Source organism: Pseudophryne corroboree, chromosome 4 (assembly GCF_028390025.1).
Source record: "Pseudophryne corroboree isolate aPseCor3 chromosome 4, aPseCor3.hap2, whole genome shotgun sequence".
NCBI classification, from domain to species: domain Eukaryota; kingdom Metazoa; phylum Chordata; class Amphibia; order Anura; family Myobatrachidae; genus Pseudophryne; species Pseudophryne corroboree.
In genome coordinates, this window is record NC_086447.1 from 95,252,683 (window position 1) to 95,274,297 (window position 21,615).

Consider the following 21,615-nt stretch of genomic DNA (forward strand, 5'->3'; position numbering starts at 1 on the left):
AATATGTGGAGGTATGAGTACATTTTGAGGGGCTATAAACACCTAGATAAACATAAGGTTATAAGTTCCACGGATCGTTCATCCTACCCATTAAAGTGCCAAGTGGGTCAGCCATCTTGGGACACTACAAATTTTACAATGGCCAGGATAAGTGTTATGTGGAGATATTATCCATCAAATCAACAACAAAATATCGGTTTGCCAATATCCTCATTTCAGCCATAGCTTTTTACTCCCAACCGCAAAAACACCAGGTGCTGCAGCCGTCTTAGGTGGTTACAATGGGTGGGATACCCAATATGTGGTTTGTAGTGAAGTCGTTCCCTGTTTTCCTGGATGGTCCTTCTCTTTAATAGGAAGAGCAGAGGAGAATCAAATTCAGTTGGCTTCATTCCCTTTCTGGTAGTGGGTACAAGGGCTGGCGTATTGCTGAAGGCCTCGGATGCTGGCGGAGCCTTAAAACAGGACCATGATTGAACGGGTCACTTGTGCTGGTTGTGGGGAGCTGTGGATCAGCTGGTAGGGACCAGTGAGGAAGTAGTTGTTGCAGGTAACAGGCACAGGAGGGCTCAGAGTTGGAGACGCAGGCCAGAATTGGGCCGTGACCGCACATACAGGATAGAGGCAGAGGCCCCCGATCTCCTTAAGAACAAACAGCATGTTTGTTGTCATTGTCATCTATATGAATCCAGCAATCTGTTTACTTTTCTAGTGTTTGCTAGCACACTGGGATTGTCAGATCTCTGTTCTGGCTCCTGAAATACCCCAGTGTGATAGAAGAGAAGCACTGCTCTTCCCAGCAATCTCTGATGTAGTATTATTAGTATTATTATTAGTAGTAGTAGTAGTATTATTATGTTTAAAAAAAACAAACCAATTTGATTGCTAAACAATATTTTAGTACTCTGAAGATGCTGCAACTCTTGCAAGATGTTCAGTGACACTCTTGCTATTTTCTTTAGGGGATGCCTGTTTTATGGCCCTCCTGGGACAGGGAAGACATTGGTTGCAAGAGCCCTTGCCAATGAGTGTAGTCAAGGCAACAGAAAGGTTTCGTTTTTCATGCGTAAAGGTGCCGACTGCCTCAGTAAGTGGGTCGGCGAGTCCGAGCGTCAGCTGCGACTTCTATTCGACCAAGTAAGTTATTCCTCAAATGTTTTATTGTAATCTTGCTCAAATGTTAAATCTTATAATTTATTGTACAGTTATCCCATAAAACCTTAATGTAGTTCAGGTACATTACCACCTACCCAGAAAATGTTTGCCGCTGGGAGGGCCAATTGGAAGCTTTTTAACTTTCCATGACTGCAGCTTCTGATTGGTCATCCCTGTCACACACTCCTTTTCACAGCTGCGGGGATCAGAAGGTTGCGGGTTGCAATTGGTCCCTGACTGATGACCCACACAGTCACATGCACACACCCCATACGTTTTTTGTTTTGCTGGATGGCCAGTTCTGTTTTCTGATGTGCCCAGCTAAGGCACAGTGGGCACACAATCTTTTTATGATGATCCTTACATTAAATAGAAATGTGAACACAGAAAGATTTATTCAGCGTCTCCAACACACCCGAACAAAATCAGAGTTTTAGAGTTCTACACATCTCTCTTAAAGAATTTTTTTTTATTACAATCAGTGATAGAGTTGGGGGACACAGCACTATAAAAATAAAATAAAAAAACCCTTTGCAATAAGCGACATCACATCACCTGTCTCTGTGGCTCTCTTGGCATAGTGCAGGCCTGGCCAACCTGTGGCTCTCCAGATGTTGTAAAACTACACATCCCAGCATGCCCTTTTGCAGATTTAGCATGATCTAAAAGTAATACTGTAGCAGGGCATGCGGGGATTTGTAGTTTCTCAGCAGCTGGAGAGCCATAGGTTGGCCAGGCCTGGCATAGTGGTATTGCCGATGGTTACCATGCCAGTGAGCTAAGGTTCGATTCCTGCAAAGGACGCACTTGTATATCTGTGTAAAAAGTAGCATTCACAGCTTTTTATTCTAATTTTCACAAAACAAGCTCTGTCAGGCTTCCTATATAGACTCGAATATGCACACATATACATTCGCTCATTGTCATTTTTTTAAATTTATTTTTTGTAGTGCTGTGTCCCAACTCTGTCGCTGATTGTAATGATTTTTTTCTTTTTAGAGAGCTGTGTAGAACTCTGAACTGTGCTTTATTTGTATGTGCATCGGCAATGCAGAGCAAATCTTTTTCTGTGTTAACATTCCTAGTTAATGTAGGGATCATTTTATACAGCGCACTGGGTGCCTGCCGTACCGGTGATTTTGTACTCTGTCCTGCAGTATTATTGTATTACAAAAAAACTACCGTATTTACTGTACACTGGCCCGCTTGTCAGGGGTTGCTACATTGTGCAGGATTCAGTAGTGCCATATCCAGCCGCTGCTATTCAGCACTGGACTGAAGTTTTCATTAGTGGAACAATCGCCACCCAGTGGTGAAGCTGTGTATTGCATGCTGTGGATCCTTTTGTTCCTTACTTCGCCAGCCTGCACTATTTGTATGGCACAACCAGGACGCCTGTATGGTGCAGCAAAGATGAACATGGCTACATTTTCAGCTCGTTGTTTTCCGGGGATGTTTGATGTGTTCATGTACAGAACCAGCTTTGCCTGTAAGGCAGTGAAATGTCCATTTATGTTTGTCAGAGCACCACTATGTGTAACAGGTTTTTATGATCAGAGTAAGAGAGTAGTCAGATGGGAATCCACAGGAGAGAGATTAGGAGAAGCATTGTCCCCAGCAGCACAGCGTATATCAGGAGATGAGTGATGTGTTAGTGAGGATAGGGCTGCATGTGACAGGTTCAGTGACATCAGGTGAGAAAGAGAATGGAGGCACCAGGAAGCCGCAGGCTGAGAGTTATATAGTGGAAGAAGCAGTTTCCCCAGCAGCACAGAGTGTGTTATGAGAGGAGGGGAATGGAGGCACCAGGAAGATAACATTGAGTTTTATTGTATAAATCTGAATTTATGTTTGTGCATTAATAAAGACCTGCAGTGCATCAGACCGTAAATCAACTTGTTCTCTGACCCAGAGCAGCCAATCAGATTTTTCTTTGTCTTCGGACTGATCCGTTAATATTTGATTGAATGTTAGAAGTTGCTATGGGCTACCACACATGTTCTCCACTGGTCTAGTCCTAGTTACTGTAAGTGACCTGTGCCATGGCTGCAGCAGGTGTTAATGGTTTGTGATTCCATTTTATATCTATCGTATAGTCACCCTGTGTTATCTGCTGTTACAGGCATATGTGATGAGACCGTCTATCATATTTTTTGATGAAATAGACGGGCTGGCTCCAGTCCGATCCAGCAGGCAGGATCAGATCCACAGGTAAGCGTTTATTGGGGGATATGGGAGTATTACCGGATGGTCTGATGAACAATCCAAATCCTGTGTCACTATTTACATTGAAACCAACGTCCTTTCAATAAAAGATGTGCAGTGTAATAAATATTGGTTGTGTGCAGTGTCTGGACACTGAAGTATAATTCCTGGTTAGGGCTGGAGATCTATAGGTGCATGAATAGATCATCAGTCTACATTCTCTCTGGAATGGAAAGTACAGAAGTTGTTCCGGTGTGGTCTGTTTCATATAAACATGCCGCAGCTAGAAGTTACCTGCAAAGTGTAAATGATGGCCATCTCCCCTTCTTTTAAAATCACTCTTGTGGCATCGGAAAGGGGGAGAGAGAATATAATATTTAGCTGCTGTTATATGAGCTGACGGTAACGTTACATTATACAGTAGGTGCTACATGAATGGTTGTTTTCTACTGGTATTCTAAGTGACGTTTATTAGGGTGTAATATGTTGGTTTGTTGTACATAAACGAATAAGCAGAACAGGAAAATAGTGACTTATAGTTGAAGACAATATAGGACAAATACAGGGTTTATAAACATAGCGGCATCAGTAGACGACACTGCAACCTTGGGGGACACCTACTGATAGAAGAAATGGGAGGAGGTGTAGTCATGAAACACGTATGCCTATGTGAATTAAAATTTAAGGTTGGGTCTGAGAACCTCTAACCCCTTCAGTGGCAAGCTTTCAATTTAAAAACACACCCTAGGGGGGTGTGCTTTTAAATTGAGGTGATGGGGCAGGGCGAGGTAATCGCCTGACAATCGATGTCCGCAGGGATCGCCAGCCCCAGCGCTGATTCCCGGCCGCAGCATAAGCCATTTTACAGCTAAGCCCACTCGCCGGCCAATAGGAGTCCGGGGGGCGGGCTAAACTCCATAATGGAGTATGCTGATTCCCGGGCGCCGTGTACGCTGCACGGCTGTCCCTGGGGAATCGGTCAGTAGTATGCTTGGAAATCTTCCGGGGTTTTGCAGGGAATTGAATGCCCTTAGTAGGGAGCAGCGAACTGTTGACACAGGTGATTTAGAGAGCACAGGGTTTCATGTAAATGTCAGGGTTAGCATGTGAGAAGGGAAATGGAGTCGGGAGGAAGCTGCAGAGGTGTATAGTGTAAGGAGCAGGGTACCCCAGCAGCACAGAGTATGTCACAAGATGAGTTGTGCGAGTGAGGACAGGACAACATGTGACATGATCTGAGCAGGGGAATGGAGGTAGCAGGAAAACCACAGACTGAGCGGTGTCAAGTGGAAGGGTCATGCTTCCCCGGCAGTACAGAGTATATCAGGAGATGAGTGATGTGTGGTTAGAACAGAAGCAATGGAGGCAGCAGGGATAATTCTCTATGCACGGTGAGAGTCTGATGTCACACACTTCTGTTTATGAAATGAAATTGTAAAGTTACTATATTCCACTTGCGTGTCGCTGTGTATGGGCTGTGTGCAAATGACCTGCTGTCTGTCCCTCTCTTCCAGCTCTATAGTGTCTACCCTGCTCGCCCTCATGGATGGGTTGGACAATCGAGGGGAGATCGTAGTTATTGGTGCTACAAACAGACTTGATTCAATAGATCCAGCACTCAGGAGACCTGGTCGCTTTGACAGGGAGTTTCTCTTCAGTTTACCTGATGAGAAGGTGAGCGCTCCGGCTTCCCTGCCGCCTTTCATCTGAATGTTATGTTTTTTTGAAACCACACTTTTGCAGTTCTACATTTAATGGTTGTATTTTTCTCTCCCCAGCATGCAGCTAATTGTTTCATTTCTTCACTAGGCAAGAAAGCACATTTTACAAATACACACCAGGGACTGGAATCCCAGATTGTCTGATGTGTTCCTGGAGGAATTAGCAGAAACATGCGTTGGTGGGTTGTATAATAGTTCACATTGTACATAAGATTTCTGACAAGCGTGTAGAGAACAAGGTATTATACTAGAACAGCAATCTAGTCACGCTGCAACATGCATAGCTCATTAGGAGTCCTACACTTACTTATTTAGGTGTCATTTAATGAATTTCCTAACGAATTGCTTTCTAAGGGAAAATAAACTCATTATGTACATAGAAAAGTGCACAGAAGCCTAATCTTAATGCAGACTGATCCCATTGTGTATAGATGTACAGAATCATCTTGTTGGGACTTGTGCATTATTGATTGGTTTTTATTTCCAGCAATTTGGATCATCTAGGCTTCCTTGGGTGCCGTCACACAAAATCTAATTATCAGTAGTTAATCCTGGGAGCTGTGCTGCTGACAGTGACTATAGAATGTGCTGCTTCACTGGTAACACCCCGGTATACTGTGGCAGTGACAGATCATGCCAGAGCACTGCCGACACATATACGTTATCCAGAACCCTGCGCTTCCAGCCTTTTTCCGGAACGACTGTGGTCTCGGCCCTGAATTGATGGCACAGCAGTAAATCATAAGTAGGAGAAGTTCCCGGATCCATGTGTTTGTAGTGATTGCGGCTGCTAAAACACAGCACTTCTTGTGTATTTATGTTTCTCCTGCAACTGAGGAGGTGAAACGGGTATGGGTCATTAGGACGACCACTATTGATAGACATACATTAGGTCGACATGGGCATTAGGTCGACGTGGAAAAAGGTCGACATGCGATTTTGTAACTTTTTTTGGTGTTTTCTTCGTAAAGTGACGGGGAACCACGATTAGAGTTCAGTGTCCCCTCACGTGGCTCGCTGCGCTCGGCACAGGTTACTATTCCCAATCGTAGTTCACTTGGATCGTAAAGTAGGAAAAAGTTAATTAAAAAAAATAAAAATGTGAAAAACGCATGTCGACCTAGTGACCATGTCGACCAATAGTGGTCGACCTAAAGGGCCGTACTGATGGGGAGATTTCCCCAGAGATGTGTGCTGAGCGGTCTAGCACAAACTGCTCAGTACACATCTCTCTCCCCTGCTCAGCACAGCGCGATGTGCTGAGGGGAGGGTGGGGGGCGGACACGGGGGCCGCTCATTTCACCCAATCTAGCACCGGCGATAGCGCATCGCTGTTGTCGGCACCTCTACATACGGAGCAGTGTTCTAAGCAATCTAGTTAGATTGCTTAGAAATGAGCTGAACATCGCTCCGTGTGTAACCCACTTAAGTGTGGTCGACCTAATGACTGTATCCCAGTGAAACGGAATCCCTGATAGTGCTGGCTATCATGGATTATGGCATTATCCCCGGGAATCAATTAGCCGCAGTAATTTACCGCTGCTAACGGACTTTCTCTGACGTCCTAAGTGGATGCTGGGGACTCCGTCAGGACCATGGGGAATAGCGGCTCCGCAGGAGACAGGGCACAAAATTAAAAGTTTGACCACTAGGTGGTGTGCACTGGCTCCTCCCCCTATGACCCTCCTCCAAGCCTCAGTTAGGTTTTTGTGCCCGGCCGAGAAGGGTGCAATCTAGGTGGCTCTCCTAAAGAGCTGCTTAGAATAAAAGTTTGTTAGGTTTTTTATTTTCAGTGAGTCCTGCTGGCAACAGGCTCACTGCAACGCGGGACTAAGGGGAGAAGAAGCGAACTCACCTGCGTGCAGGATGGATTGGCTTCTTAGGCTACTGGACACTAGCTCCAGAGGGACGATCACAGGTACAGCCTGGATGGGTCACCGGAGCCGCGCCGCCGGCCCCCTTACAGATGCTGAAGAGAGAAGAGGTCCAGAAATCGGCGGCTGAAGACGTCCCAGTCTTCTTAAGGTAGCGCACAGCACTGCAGCTGTGCGCCATTGCTCTCAGCACACTTCACACCGCGGTCACTGAGGGTGCAGGGCGCTGGGGGGGGGCGCCCTGGGCAGCAATGTAATTACTTTTACTGGCTAAAAATACATCACATATAGCCCCTGGGCTATATGGATGTATTTAACCCCCGCCAGGATTACAGAAAAAACCGGGAGAAGAGCCCGCCGTGAAGGGGGCGGGGCCTATCTCCTCAGCACACAGCGCCATTTTTCCCACACAGATCCGCTGGTGGGAAGGCTCCCAGGCTCTCCCCTGCACTGCACTACAGAAACAGGGTTAAAACAGAGAGGGGGGGCATATTTTGGCGATATTAATATATATTAAGCTGCTATAAGGGAAAACACTTACTATAAGGTTGTCCCTGTATAATTATAGCGCCTTGGCGTGTGCTGGCAAACTCTCCCTCTGTCTCCCCAAAGGGCTAGTGGGGTCCTGTCCTCTATCAGAGCATTCCCTGTGTGTGTGCTGTGTGTCGGTACGTGTGTGTCGACAGGTATGAGGACGATGTTAGTGGAGGCGGAGCAATTGCCTGTAATGGGATGTCACCCCCTAGGGAGTCGACACCGGAATGGATGGCTTTATTTATGGAATTACGTGATAGTGTCAACACGCTACAAGGTCGGTTGACGATATTAGACGGCCGGCAAACCAATTAGTACCTGTCCAGGCGTCTCAAACACCGTCAGGGGCTTTAAAACGCCCATTACCTCAGTCGGTCGACATAGACACAGACACGGACACTGACTCCAGTGTCGACGGTGAAGAAACAAACGTATTTTCCAGTAGGGCCACACGTTACATAATCACGGCAATGAAGGAGGCGTTACATATTTCTGATACTACAAGTACCACAAAAATGGGTATTATGTGGGGTGTGAAAAAAACTACCTGTAGTTTTTCCTGAATCAGATAAATTGATTGAAGTGTGTGATGAAGCGTGGGTTACCCCCGATAGGAAGTTGCTAATTTCAAAGAAGTTATTGGCATTATACCCTTTCCCGCCAGAGGTTAGGGCGCGCTGGGAAACACCCCCTAGGGTAGATAAGGCGCTCACACGCTTATCAAAACAAGTGGCGTTACCGTCTCCTGATACGGCCGCCCTCAAAGATCCAGCTGATAGGAGGCTGGAAAATACTCTAAAAAGTATATACACACATACTGATGTTATACTGCGACCAGCAATCGCCCCAGCATGGATGTGCAGTGCTGGGGGGGTTTGGTCGGAATCTCTGACTGGAAATATTGATACCCTGAATAGCGACAATATTTTATTGACTATAGAGCATTTAAAGGATGCATTTTCTTTATATGCGAGATGCACAGAGGGATATTGGCACTCTGGCATCAAGGGTAAGTGCGCTGTCCATTTCTGCCAGAAGAAGTTTATGGACGCGACAGTGGTCAGGTGATGCGGATTCCAAGCGGCATATGGAAGTTTGCCGTATAAAGGGGAGGAATTATTTGGGGTCGGTCTATCGGACTTGGTGGCCACGGCAACAGCCGGAAAATCCACCTTTTTTACCTCAGGTCACCTCCCAACAGAAATAGACACCGTCTTTTCAGCCTCAGTCCTTTCGTTCTCATAAGAACAAGCGGGCAAAAGGCCATTCATATCTGCCCGAGGCAAAGGAAAGGGTAAGAGACTGCAGCAAGCAGCTCCTTCCCAGGAGCAGAAGCCTTCCCCCGCTTCTGGAAAGTCCTCAGCATGTCGCTGGGGCCCTACAAGCGGACTCAGGTCCGGTGGGGGGGTCGTCTCAAGAATTTCAGCACGCAGTGGGCTCACTCGCAAGTCGACCCCTGGATCCTGCAGGTAGTATCACAGGGGTACAGATTGGAATTCGAGACGTCTCTTCCTCGCAGATTCCTGAAGTCTGCTTTACCAACATCTCCCTCCGACAGGGAGACGGTGTTGGAAGCTATTCACAAGCTGTATTCCCAGCAAGTAATAGTCAAGGTACCCCTACTACAACAAGGAAAGGGGTATTATTCCACGCTGTTTGTGGTACCGAAGCCGGATGGCTCGGTGAGACCTATTCTAAGTCTGAAATCTTTTGAACACTTACATACAAAGGTTCAAGTTCAAGATGAAATCACTCAGAGCAGTGATAGCGAATCTGGAAGAAGGGGACTTTATGGTGTCCTGGGACATCAAGGATGCTTACCTCCATGTCCCAATTTGCCCTTCACACCAAGGGTACCTCAGGTTCGTGGTACAAAACTGTCACTATCAGTTTCAGACGTTGCCGTTTGGATTGTCCATGGCACCCCGGGTCTTTACCAAGGTAAAGGCTGAAATGATGATTCTACTTCAAAGAAAAGGCGTATTAATTATCCCTTACTTGAACGTTCTCCTGATAAGGGCAAGATCCAGAGAACAGTTAGAGGTCGCAGTAGCACTATACCAAGTAGTGCTACAACAGCACGGGTGGATTCTAAATATTCCAAAATCCCAGCTGATCCCGACAACACGTCTGCTGTTCCTAGGGATGATTCTGGACACAGTTCAGAAAAAGGTTTTTCTCCCGGAGGAGAAAGCCAGGGAGTTATCCGAGCTAGTCAGGAACCTCCTAAAACCAAGAAAAGTGTCAGTGCATCAATGCACAAGAGTCCTGGGTAAATGATGGCTTCTTACGAAGCGATTCCATTCGGCAGATTCCACGCAAGAACCTTTCAGTGGGATCTGCTGGACAAATCGTCCGGATCGCATCTTCAGATGCATCAGCGGATAGCCCCGTCTCCAAGGACAAGGGGGTCTCTTCTGTGGTGGTTGCAGAGTGCTCACCTTTTTGGAGGGCCGCAGATTCGGCATTCAGGACTGGGTCCTGGTGACCACGAATGCCAGCCTGAGAGGCTGGGGAGCAGTCACACAGGGAAGAAATTTCCAGGGAGTGTGGTCAAGCCTGGAGACTTCACTTCACATAAATATACTGGAGCTAAGGGCAATTTACAATGCTCTAAGCCTGGCAAGACCTCTGCTTCAGGGTCAGCCGGTGTTGATCCAGTAGGACAACACCACGGCAGTCGCCCACGTAAACAGACAGGGCGACACAAGAAGCAGGAGGGCAATGGCAGAAGCTGCAAGGATTTTTCGCTGGGCAGAAAATCATGTGATAGCACTGTCAGCAGTGTTCATTCCGGGAGTGGACAACTGGGAAGCAGACTTCCTCAGCAGACACGATCACCACCCGGGAGAGTGGGGACTTCACCCAGAAGTCTTCCACATGATTGTGAACCGTTGGGAAAAACCAAAGGTGGACATGATGGCGTCCCGCCTCAACAAAAAACTGGACAGGTATTGCGCCGGGTCAAGAGACCCTCAGGCAATAGCTGGGGACGCATTGGTAACACCATGGGTGTACCAGTCAATGTATGTGTTCCCCCCTCTGCCTCTCATACCCAAGGTACTGAGAATTATAAGGCGAAGGGGAGTAAGAACGATACTCGTGGCTCCGGATTGGCCAAGAAGGACTTGGTACCCGGAACTTCAAGAGATGCGCACGGAGGATCCGTGCACTCTACCTCTAGACTTACCGCGGCTGCGTTTGACGGCATGGCGGTTGAACGCCGGATCCTGAAGGAGAGGGCTCCGACGGAGGAATTTCAACTGGGTCGATTCCTACATTTCCTGCAAACAGTATTGTCTATGGGCCTCAAAATGGGGTCCATTAAGGTTCAAATTTCGGCCCTGTCGATTTTCTTCCAGAAAGAATTGGCTTCAGTTCCTGAAGTCCAAGCTTTTGTCAAAGGAGTACTACATATACAGCCCGGTTGTGGCTACAGTGGCACCGTGGGATCTCAATGTAGTTTTGGGATTTCTCAAATCCCATTGGTTTCAGCCACTCAAATCGGTGGATTTGAAATATCTTACATGGAAAGTGACCATGCTACTGGCCCTGGCTTCGGCCAGGAGAGTGTAAGAATTGGCGGCTTTATCGTACAAAAGCCCATATCTGATTTTCCATTGGGACAGGGCAGAACTGCGGACGCGTCCTCAGTTTCTCCCTAAGGTGGTATCAGCGTTTCACCTGAACCAACCTATTGTGGTGCCTGCGGCTTCTAGCGACTTGGAGGACTCCAAGTTGTTCGACGTTGTCAGATCCTTAAAAATATATATATATATTTAAAGGACGGCTGGAATCAGAAAGGCTGACTCGCTGTTTATACTGTATGCACCCAACAAGCTGGGTGTTCCTGCGTCTAAGCAGACGATTGCTCGTTGGATTTGTAGCACAATTCAACTTGCGCATTCTGTGGCAGGCCTGCCACAGCCAAAATCTGTAAATGCCCACTCCACAAGGAAGGTGGGCTCACCTTGGGCGGCTGCCCGAGGGGTCTCGGCATTACAACGCTGCCGAGCAGCTAAGTGGTCAGGGGAGAACACGTTTGTAAAATTCTACAAATTTGATACCCTGGCTAAGGAGGACCTGGAGTTCTCTCATTCGGTGCTGCAGAGTCATCCGCACTCTCCCGCCAGTTTGGGAGCTTTGGTATAATCCACATGGTCCTGACGGAGTCCCCAGCATCCACTTAGGACGTCAGAGAAAATAAGAATTTACTTACCGATAATTCTATTTCTCGTAGTCCGTAGTGGATGCTGGGCGCCCATCCCAAGTGCGGATTGTCTGCAATACTTGTACATAGTTATTGTTACAAAAATCGGGTTATTATTGTTGGAAGCCATCTTTTCAGAGGCTCCTCTGTTATCATGCTGTTAACTGGGTTCAGATCTCAAGTTGTACAGTGTGATTGGTGTGGCTGGTATGAGTCTTACCCGGGATTCAAAATCCTTCCTTATTGTGTACGCTCGTCCGGGCACAGTATCCTAACTGAGGCTTGGAGGAGGGTCATAGGGGGAGGAGCCAGTGCACACCACCTAGTGGTCAAACTTTTAATTTTGTGCCCTGTCTCCTGCTGAGCCGCTATTCCCCATGGTCCTGACGGAGTCCCCAGCATCCACTACGGACTACGAGAAATAGAATTATCGGTAAGTAAATTCTTATTTTTCCCTAGATGGGCTAAGTGGTTCTGATCTGCCGTCCAATGCTATGTTTCTGTGTTACACTATTGGCAAATTAGGATGCAATGTTCAGGGAAATGTATGCAATCTGGGTAAAAAGGTGAAAGACAGAGGTCCTCTGAGTTACTAGCGCCACACATTGTTTATGTACTAATTCCTTTGCAACAATAAAATGTTAATCCTAACTATTTAGTGCAATATTAGCAAATTTAGATGCAATATTTGTGAGACGTACTCCAGCACAGGAGAAGTCTAAAGGCCCATACACACTGGGCGATTTTGAGATGAAAGCAGATCACTACTGATGTTTTGAGCTGCTTTCGGCTCAAAGCCGCCCAGTGTGTATGCACAAGCGGTGAGCGCTGATGCGCGCTCCCGCTTCATTGCTGGCGGCCGCCGTTCATCTACTGGTATTACCAGTAGATGAATGGCGGGGTGAGCGGCTTTTCATAGCGTCCTGCTATGGAAAGCCGTTCACCCCCGCTGACATCGCTAGGCAGGGGGGAAACCGCCCAGTGTGTATGCCCTGGCGATGAGCGACTGATGCTCACCCCCGCTTCATCGCCGGCGGCCGCCGTTCATCTGATGATATCCGTTCACCCCCGCTGACATCACTGGGCAGGGGGGAAATACCCCAGGGTGAATGCACTGAGTGATTTTCAGCCCAGCGATGTCTGCAATCATCGCTGTGCATACACGCTGGGCAAAAACGCCCAGTGTGTATGCACCTTAAGTTGTGCCAGGCATCCTGCGCCATATAGCGCAGAAAGGATTTGTGGATGAGGTCACATCTGTATCTCTTTCTTTCTCTTGCTTTTAAACCGGGACAAACTCACCCCTCTTACCTATAAGCAGACTTACCATTAAACCGGGAGACTAATTACACAGGTTCTGTGGCTGGCTGACTTCAAGCCTTTATTTCACCTGGATTTAATCATCCACACAACCTGTGTAATCCATGAGCGTCCCAGTTTAAAGGGACAGCATAGTAAGCCTACCTATAAATAAAGCACTACAAATGCGCATATGTTGAAAATGTGTCCAGATTAAATAAGGAGAGGGTGTTACCATAGTGGTAACCATGTTCCTATTTGAATCACACTGTACTAACCGGTTTGGTTTCTCTTTACACCAGGCTATTGTGGAGCTGACATTAAAGCACTTTGCACTGAGGCTGCCTTGATAGCCCTTCGTCGGCGCTACCCCCAGATCTATGCCAGCAGTCAGAAGCTGCAGCTGGACATCTCTTCAGTTGTCCTCAGTGCCCATGACTTCTACCATGCAATGAAAAACATTGTGCCTGCTTCTCAACGTGCTGTGATGTCTCCTGGGCATGCCCTGTCACCCATTGTAAGGCCATTGCTGCAGAGGACTTTCTTGGACATACTCCATGTGTTACACAAAGTGTTTCCTCATGCAGAGTTCAGTAAAGACCACAAAAAGAATGGTAAATATCAGTCTCCTCTGATGTTCAATTTGGTGTTCTGTTTTTGGGATGTAGGAGGAAGTGCTGTATTAGCTGATGAGTGTTAGGAATTGTTAGGTGGTGAGCCAGACCAGTGTTTAACATGGAAACTTTAGCAAGGCAAGTGACCTTTCTGCAGCGTGGTACATAGGGTTTCCACAGGGAAACATCGGGGTGTAGTGGTTTATCAGGAATCCGGGCACCAAACAGTTAAAGCTTTCAGTATATATTACACCACCCAGCACAGGCTGCAAACTGACTTCTGGGGGCACGCCTGCTCTCTGCCTAATCATTTGTGAACTAAGGCTCTTACTATGCAAGCTTTAGCCCAGGCCTGTCCAACCTGCGGCCCTCCAGCTGTTGTGAAACTACAATTCCCAGCATGCACTGCCACAGTTTTGCGGTCAGGAAATGCTAAAACTGTGGCAGGGCATGCTGGGATGTATAGTTTCACAACAGCTGGAGGGCCGCAGGTTGGACTGGCCTGCTTTAGGCGAACAACCATAAAGCATGTCCCTGGGACAGTGTTATGCAGCAAATGCAGTCCTAGCCTGTGTCTGGGTACGGTGGGTATTCTACCTGCCAAAGCCTAAAACCTTTTGTGTGGCACTACTCCATAGCTTGCAAGTATATTTATTGGCTATGGGAGGAGACACAGAAAGCATCCATATTCAGTATATATTATAACCGTTCCAAGGACTGATCCTAATATGACTTCCTTTCTACTACGCCTGTGCTGGGTTGGCTTATTGCATTGACTTTTTATGATGGTGTAATCTGAGAGTAACCAAACGCATCAGGCATATATGACTTCATAGGCGAGCTACTGTACTGTACTGTACCTCGTCATTGAGGTATATAACGGGTTCCAGTGTATAGACACAGGCGTCTAGTTAGACGATCAATAGGTGGACCACTTGTGGTCGACATGCAATAGTTTGGCCCATATAATAGTCATATTTCCTACGTATATGTGCAGAAAATTATGCCAGGTTTAGTGGTGGTGAAGCAATATCTTGAGGGCTGTTAAACAATTGATGAACAAGGTGGTAATCCGATTTGTACAGATTTAATATACAAGCACATATTTCAGTGGGCACATCAGGGGATGTGTGTGTTGAGGAAGGAGGGAAAAGCTTCATGAAATATACTTGAATAAATGTGTCCTCTTTTGGGCAGAAGTCTGCTACTGAATTGTTCAATACCATCAAGCTTTTCTCCTTCATCAATCTGGGGAACGCAGCGCACTTACTAAGGGGTTAGAGCAGAGGTTCCCAAACGCAGTCCTCAAGGCACCCCAACGGTCCAGGTTTTAAATGTATCCATGCTTGGCCACAGATGACTTAATTAGCGCCTCACTCAATTTGATTTAACTATCTGTGCTGAGCCATGGCTATACCTAAATCCTGGACTGTTGGGGTGCCTTGAGGACCGCCTTTGGGAACCTCTGGGTTAGAGTGTGTAGTATGGGGTTTGGCACAGTACCTATTAAAAAGTGACTCCTCCCCCCTCTAACCCCTCCCATGTACAGTCTCTTCACCACTCAGCCCTCAGTTTTAGTGTTGTGCCTTGGAGGACAGGCACATTTTTCCTTTGCTCTTAGTTTTATAGTTAGGTTTTAATTCCTATTGTTTTTCCTTGTATGCTTAGTCCCTGTTCATAGGCGACAAGCATGTTGTGAGTGAGGTTAGATAGATGGTAAAGGCGGCTGTGTGTCTCATTTCTTACTCACCCTGCCTCTGGAAAGTCACCATGCCAGCAGCCTCTGGGACTTTCCTTTATCAGACACAGCACTGAGGAGGCATCTAATTCAGCTAGGACAAGTTACCTGCTCTGGCAGCGTTTTCTATTGTCCCCACTATTACCCTCTCCCTCAAGCGAAGCGGCTTCCAAACGCCACTGAGTGGACGGTCAGTGCTCTCACCGCTGCTTCATTCTGCTTGCTGTCTGTGTTACACAGACGGTGGCGGGTCCGCAGCGGAGGGGAGCGGGTGAGCAGGGAGCCGTTGGCCGTGTGCGTCCCCTTACTGCAGGGATTTTTTTTGCGGACCCGATGGGTCCTTTCACGGAAGGGGATCTGACAACACTAGGCGGTCTCCGGCTTCCCGCCACTGCTATTCCCGCTCTGGCTGCCGTACTGTTCCGCCCCACAACTGAGGAGGTGGACTCTAACAGCGGGCGCCATTTTGACAGCACACACTCTCTGATTCAGCACTGACTGACAGGAGGACACTGCGCAGCATACAAAGTAGAGAGAGAGGATTTTTCACACAGCCTATCTCACCCTGATAAGTATACAGGCGGGGATTAGGCAATATACTGTATGCGTTCAGGGTTAGGTCAGTTCTCTGAATCACCCCCTTTCATACTGTCTGTCTGAATTTTCTCATAGCATATCTCACCCTAATAGGTTTACAAGCGGTGATTAGGCAATATCTATAAGGTACCACGGACCCAGGTACCATCTGTAGTTAATGCTCTGAGACGCCTATTTCGGAGCAACCAGGTGTCTCCACAGATCAGTCCATGCCTATGTGGGCAAGAACCATGGCAGATGCCATAGCTGCCATGCGTCAATCCAAGACTGGTACAGTCCCAGGGGAGTCAGAAGTACCCCCTTGGGCCAGATCTATGGGTAGGTGTCTTTCTGATTTGGCACAATCTTTAAATAAAATTGTGACTTTTTCGGGATCCAGACCTACAAAACGGTTACAGACACCGCCCGCTCTAACCTTCCCTGGGGAGGAGTTCGTTTCAACTGAAAGTCCCTTGGAGGAAGGTGAGTTGGATCCTGAGTGGGAAGACACGTCTACCTGGGAGGAGGAAGAGACGTCCACTAGTTCAGGTGTCCGTTTGTTAATCGAGGCCATCCGCCAGACTCTTAACCTTCAAGAGGTAGCTGTGGCGGACAGTTCAACCTCGTTATTTAAGTGATAAAAGGGACAGTCCGCTCTATTTCCATCGTATTCTCATTTTGGGGATATTTTGAAGGAGGCCTGGCTTAAACCAGACTCCAAATTTTTGGCTCCTAAAAAGTTAATATATGTATATTCTTTTGCTGAAGAATATATAAAATCTTGGGAAACATCCCCTAGGGTCGATGACCACATTTACACATCTGGCAAAGGCGACGGTCATTCCGTCTGTACAATCGGTATATTTAAAAGATGCTACCGATAGGAAGACTGATGCAGTCCTTAACTATTTTTTTACTTTCTCGGGTATTGCTTTACGACCTATCCTTGCAAGTGCTTGGGTCCTTAAAGCTGTGGATGACTGGCTAGCAAGGGTAGTCACCGGTATGCAGTCCGATGATCCTTCAGAGGCTGTTCAGTTAGCAGAACCGATTGCCGAAGCATGCACTTATGCTGGCAAGGCCCTTTTGGATTCTGTTTCTCTCCAATCTAGGGTGTCTGCTCTGGCTTCGTGCGTGGAAGGCAGACTCTGATTCCAAGCAGACCTTGACCATTGTTCACTTTGAAGGGGAATTTCTGTTTGGCTCAGAGCTTGCAAAAAAATTCTGGAATACCACGGGGGAGCAAAAGTCCCTTCTTCTAGTAGCCACTCAAAAACCAAAACCTATAAAGTTTCTTCCGGTTCTGCCTCACCAACAGGGTCACTGATTTTACTCCAGTCTTTTTCTCGTAAACAAACTTGGTCGGTTCATTTCGACCAATTCTCAACCTCGTGTCTAAATCCATACCTTACAGTGGAAAAATTCAAGATGAAATCCATTCGTTCAATCATCAGTGCCATGGAAGCAAACGAGTTTTTGGCTTTCATAGATATAAAGGACGCGTACTTACAGTCCCCATATGGAAGGGTCACCAACACCTTCGGTGATTTGCAGTCGACTCTTGGCATCTCCAATTTCAGGCTCTCCCATTCGGCCTGTCTACGGCACCTTGCGTGTTCACAAAGATAATGGCTCACATGGCTGCGGTATTGAGATGTCAGACGGGTAAATATTACTGCGTACCTGGATGACCTGTTACTGAAGGCTCCATCAGAGTCACTTCTCCACCAACATTTGACACTCATAGTAACCACCCTCCACTCCTTTGGGTGGATAGTTAATCTACCAAAATCATCCCTTCTTCTGTCCCAGGAGATGATTTTTCTGGGTCTTCTCTTTGATACCAGGAATCAGAGGGTGTTCCTACCCTAGGACAAAGTTCAGGATCTGCAGTCATGGATACGAATTCTCTTGCATCTACCTTTTGGTTTTTAGTGCTCAGATGCATGCACGTCTTGGGCAGAATGGTGGCGACCTTCGAGGCGGTGCCGTATGCCAGATTTCGTGCTCTTCCTCTTCAGGCTCAACTTCTCAAACGGTCACGGACAGGACAAAACCTGGATGCTCAGCTTTTTCGGATATCGGTCCAGATCAGGCAATCTCTTCTGTGGTGGCTTCAGCGTTCCAATCTGTCCAAGGGTGCTTCCTTCACCATTTGTCCCTGGATGGTGTTAACCACGGACGCCAGCCTCACCGGTTGGGGAGCAGTTTTTCAAGATCAGCATTTCCAAGGCCTCTGGACCACTCAGGAATCATCCCTTCAGATCAATATTCTGGAATTGAGGGCAGTTGTATTACGTTCTCTCTCTCTCTTAAGGTTCTGTTCCTTTTGGCTATTGCTTTGGCTCGGCGAGTTTCCGAGTTAGCAGCCCTTTCTTGCAAACCACCCTTGTTGGTCATCCATGATGTTCAGGTTGCTTTATGTACTAAACCCTCTTTTCTGCCAAAGGTGGTTTCTAAATATCATCTCAACCAGGACATTATTCTTCCTGCCTTTGGTTCCAATGTAGCTGATTTATCCTTTATTGTATGTGGTTAGGGCTTTGCACATTTATCTTTCTTCGGCAGCTATTCGTCGTAAGGACTTTGTTAGTTCTGGTTGACACTCCTAAGCGGATCTGGCCAACCTCCAAAAATACGGTGGCTTGTTGGGTCATGTCCGCTATTTGTCAGGCTTATGTTTCATCTGCTGTGACTGTTCCACTGTGGGCTCACTCGACTAGAGCTGTTGTTGCTTCCTGGGCTGTTTTGCGGGGGGCGATTCTGTTGACCAGCTCTACAGAGTGGCGACCTGGTCGTCCGTGCATACCTTCACAAACTTCTACCGTTTCCGTTTGGTATGGAGACTGCCTCTGTTGGGCGAACTATTTTTCAGACTGCTTTGCCGTCCACTTCTCCCTCCTCTTTTTATCCCCTTTGTAAGTGCGCAGCGTCTCCCAGATTGATGAAGGAGAAAAGAGGATTTTTTACTCACAGTAAAATCTTTCTCAGAGTCCATCTGGAGGACGCTGTGATCCCTCCCTTTCTTTATCCGAGTCTGGTTTATTTGTTACTGATTTATGCTGTCTCTTCCGGCTTGGCTAAAAGTTATCTGAGGGCTGAGTGGTGGAGAGACTGTACATGGGAGGGGTTAGAGGGGGGAGGAGTCACTTTTTAATAGGTTCTGTGCCAAACTCCATACTACACACTTGAACCCCTTAGTAAGTGCGCAGCGTCCCCCCGATGGACTCTGAGAGAGATTTTACGGTGAGTAAAAATCCTTTTTCTCTGACGTCCTAGTGGATGCTGGGAACTCCGTAAGGACCATGGGGAATAGTGGCTCCGCAGGAGACAGGGCACATCTAAAGAAAGCTTTAGGATCACCTGGTGTGCACTGGCTCCTCCCCCTATGACCCTCCTCCAAGCCTCAGTTAGATTTTCTGTGCCCGACGAGAAGGGTGCACACTAGGGGCTCTCCTGAGCTCTTTGTGAAAGTTTTAGTTTAGGTTTATTATTTTCAGTGAGACCTGCTGGCAACAGGCTCACTGCATCGAGGGACTAAGGGGAGAAGAAGCGAACTCACCTGCGTGCAGAGTGGATTGGGCTTCTTAGGCTACTGGACATTAGCTCCAGAGGGACGATCACAGGTTCAGCCTGGATGGGTCACCGGAGCCGCGCCGCCGGCCCCCTTACAGAGCCAGAAGAGCGAAGAGGTCCGGAAAAATCGGCGGCAGAAGACTTTCCTGTCTTCAGATAAAGGTAGGCGCACAGCACCGCAGCTGTGCGCCATTGCTCTCAGCACACTTCACACTCCGGTCACTGAGGGTGCAGGGCGCTGGGGGGGCAGCGCCCTGAGACGCAATAAATCGATAGAAAACCTTTTATGGCTAAAATAAATGCATCGCATATAACTCCTGGGCTATATGGATGCATTTAACCCCTGCCAAAACATACAAGAAAACGGATGATAGGCTCCGCCCCTTTCTCGGCGTCCTTATCTCCTCAGCACACTGGCGCCATTTTCCCTCACAGCTCAGTTGGAGGGAAGCTCCCTGGCTCTCCCCTGCAGTCACTACACTACAGAAAGGGGTTAAAAAAGAGAGGGGGGCACAAATTAGGCGCAGTATAAACAATACAGCAGCTATAAAGGGAAAAACACTTATATAAGGTTATCCCTGTATATATATAGCGCTCTGGTGTGTGCTGGCAAACTCTCCCTCTGTCTCCCCAAAGGGCTAGTGGGGTCCTGTCCTCTATCAGAGCATTCCCTGTGTGTGTGCTGTGTGTCGGTACGTTTGTGTCGACATGTATGAGGAGAAAAATGATGAGGAGACGGAGTAGAGTGTCTGTAATAGTGTTGTCACCCCCTGGGGGGTCGACACCTGAGTGGATGTACTGTTGAAATTGCGTGACAGTGTCAGCTTTGTATAAAAGACAGTGGTTGACATGAGACAGCCGGCTACTCAGCTTGTGCATGTCCAGACGTCTCATACAGGGGCTCTAAAGCGCCCGTTACCTCAGATACAGACGCCGACACGGATACTGACTCCTGTGTCGACGGTGAAGAGACAACCGTGATTTCCAATAGGGCCACACATTGCATGATTGAGGCAATGGAAAAAGTTTACACTCTTCTGATAATATAAATACCACCAAAAAAAGGGGTATTATGTTTGGTGAGGAAAAACTTCCTGTAGTTTTCCTGAATCTGAGAAATAAAATGAGGTGTGTGATGATGCGTGGGTTTCCCCCCGATAACAATTGATAATTTCTAAAAAGTTATTGGCAGTATACCTTTTCCCGCCAGAGGTTAGGGTGCGTTGGGAAACACCCCCTAGGGGGGATAAGGCGCTCACACGCTTGTAAGAACAAGGGCTCTACCCTCTCTGGAGATGGCCGCCCTTAGGGATCCTGCTGATAGAAAGCAGGAGGGTGTCCTAAAATGTATTTACACACATACTGGTGTTATACTGCGACCAGCAATCGCCTCAGCCTGGATGTGCAGTGCTGGGTTGGCGTGGTCGGATTCCCTGACTGGAAATTTGATATCCTAGATAAGGACAGTATATTATTGCCTATAGAGCAATTAAAAGATGCATTTCTATATATGCATGATGCACAGCGGAATATTTGCCGACTGGCATCAAGTATAAGTGCGTTGTCCAATTATACCAGTAAAGTGGTCAGGTGATGCGGATTCCAAACGGCATTTGGAAGTATTGCCTTAAAAAAAAAAAAAAAAAAAAAAAAGGGAATGTACCCCAGGTCGCATCTCAAAATAAGACGCCGTATTATCAGGCGCAGTCCTGGTTGGCAAGCGGACAAAAGGGTTCCTCTTTTCTGCTCGTGACAGAGGGAGAGGAAAATGGCTGCAGAGATCAGCCAGTTCCCAGGAACAGAAACCCTTTTCCGCCTCTGCCAAGCTCTCAGTATGACGCTAGGGCTTTACAAGTTCAGGCACGGTGGGGGCCCGTTCTCAATGAATTTCAGTGCGCAGTGGGCTCACTCGCAAGTAGACCCCTGGATCCTTCAGGTAATATTTCAGGGGTACAAATTGGAATTCGAGACGTATTCCCCTCGCCGTTTCCAAAAGTCTGTTTTACCGACGTCTCCCGCTGACAGGGAGGCCGTTTTGGAAGCCATTCACAAGCTGTATTCCCAGCAGGTGAAAATTAAGGTACCCCTCCTGCAACAGGGAACGGGGTATTAT

The 21,615-nt window shown here is 47.4% G+C and overlaps 1 protein-coding gene across 4 annotated transcripts in view; it reads left to right on the forward strand.

Annotated features, from left to right (window-relative positions):
* Positions 1 to 21,615, forward strand: part of ATAD2B (ATPase family AAA domain containing 2B) — a 204,523-nt gene that overhangs the window by 110,181 nt on the left and 72,727 nt on the right. For all 4 annotated transcript variants that reach the window (XM_063915299.1, XM_063915300.1, XM_063915301.1 and 1 more), the window contains exons 12-16: positions 963 to 1,137; positions 3,278 to 3,366; positions 4,875 to 5,034; positions 5,170 to 5,260; positions 13,301 to 13,612. In XM_063915299.1, coding sequence (XP_063771369.1) covers positions 963 to 1,137; positions 3,278 to 3,366; positions 4,875 to 5,034; positions 5,170 to 5,260; positions 13,301 to 13,612 — 827 coding nt within the window. The remainder of the gene's footprint in view (positions 1 to 962; positions 1,138 to 3,277; positions 3,367 to 4,874; positions 5,035 to 5,169; positions 5,261 to 13,300; positions 13,613 to 21,615) is intronic.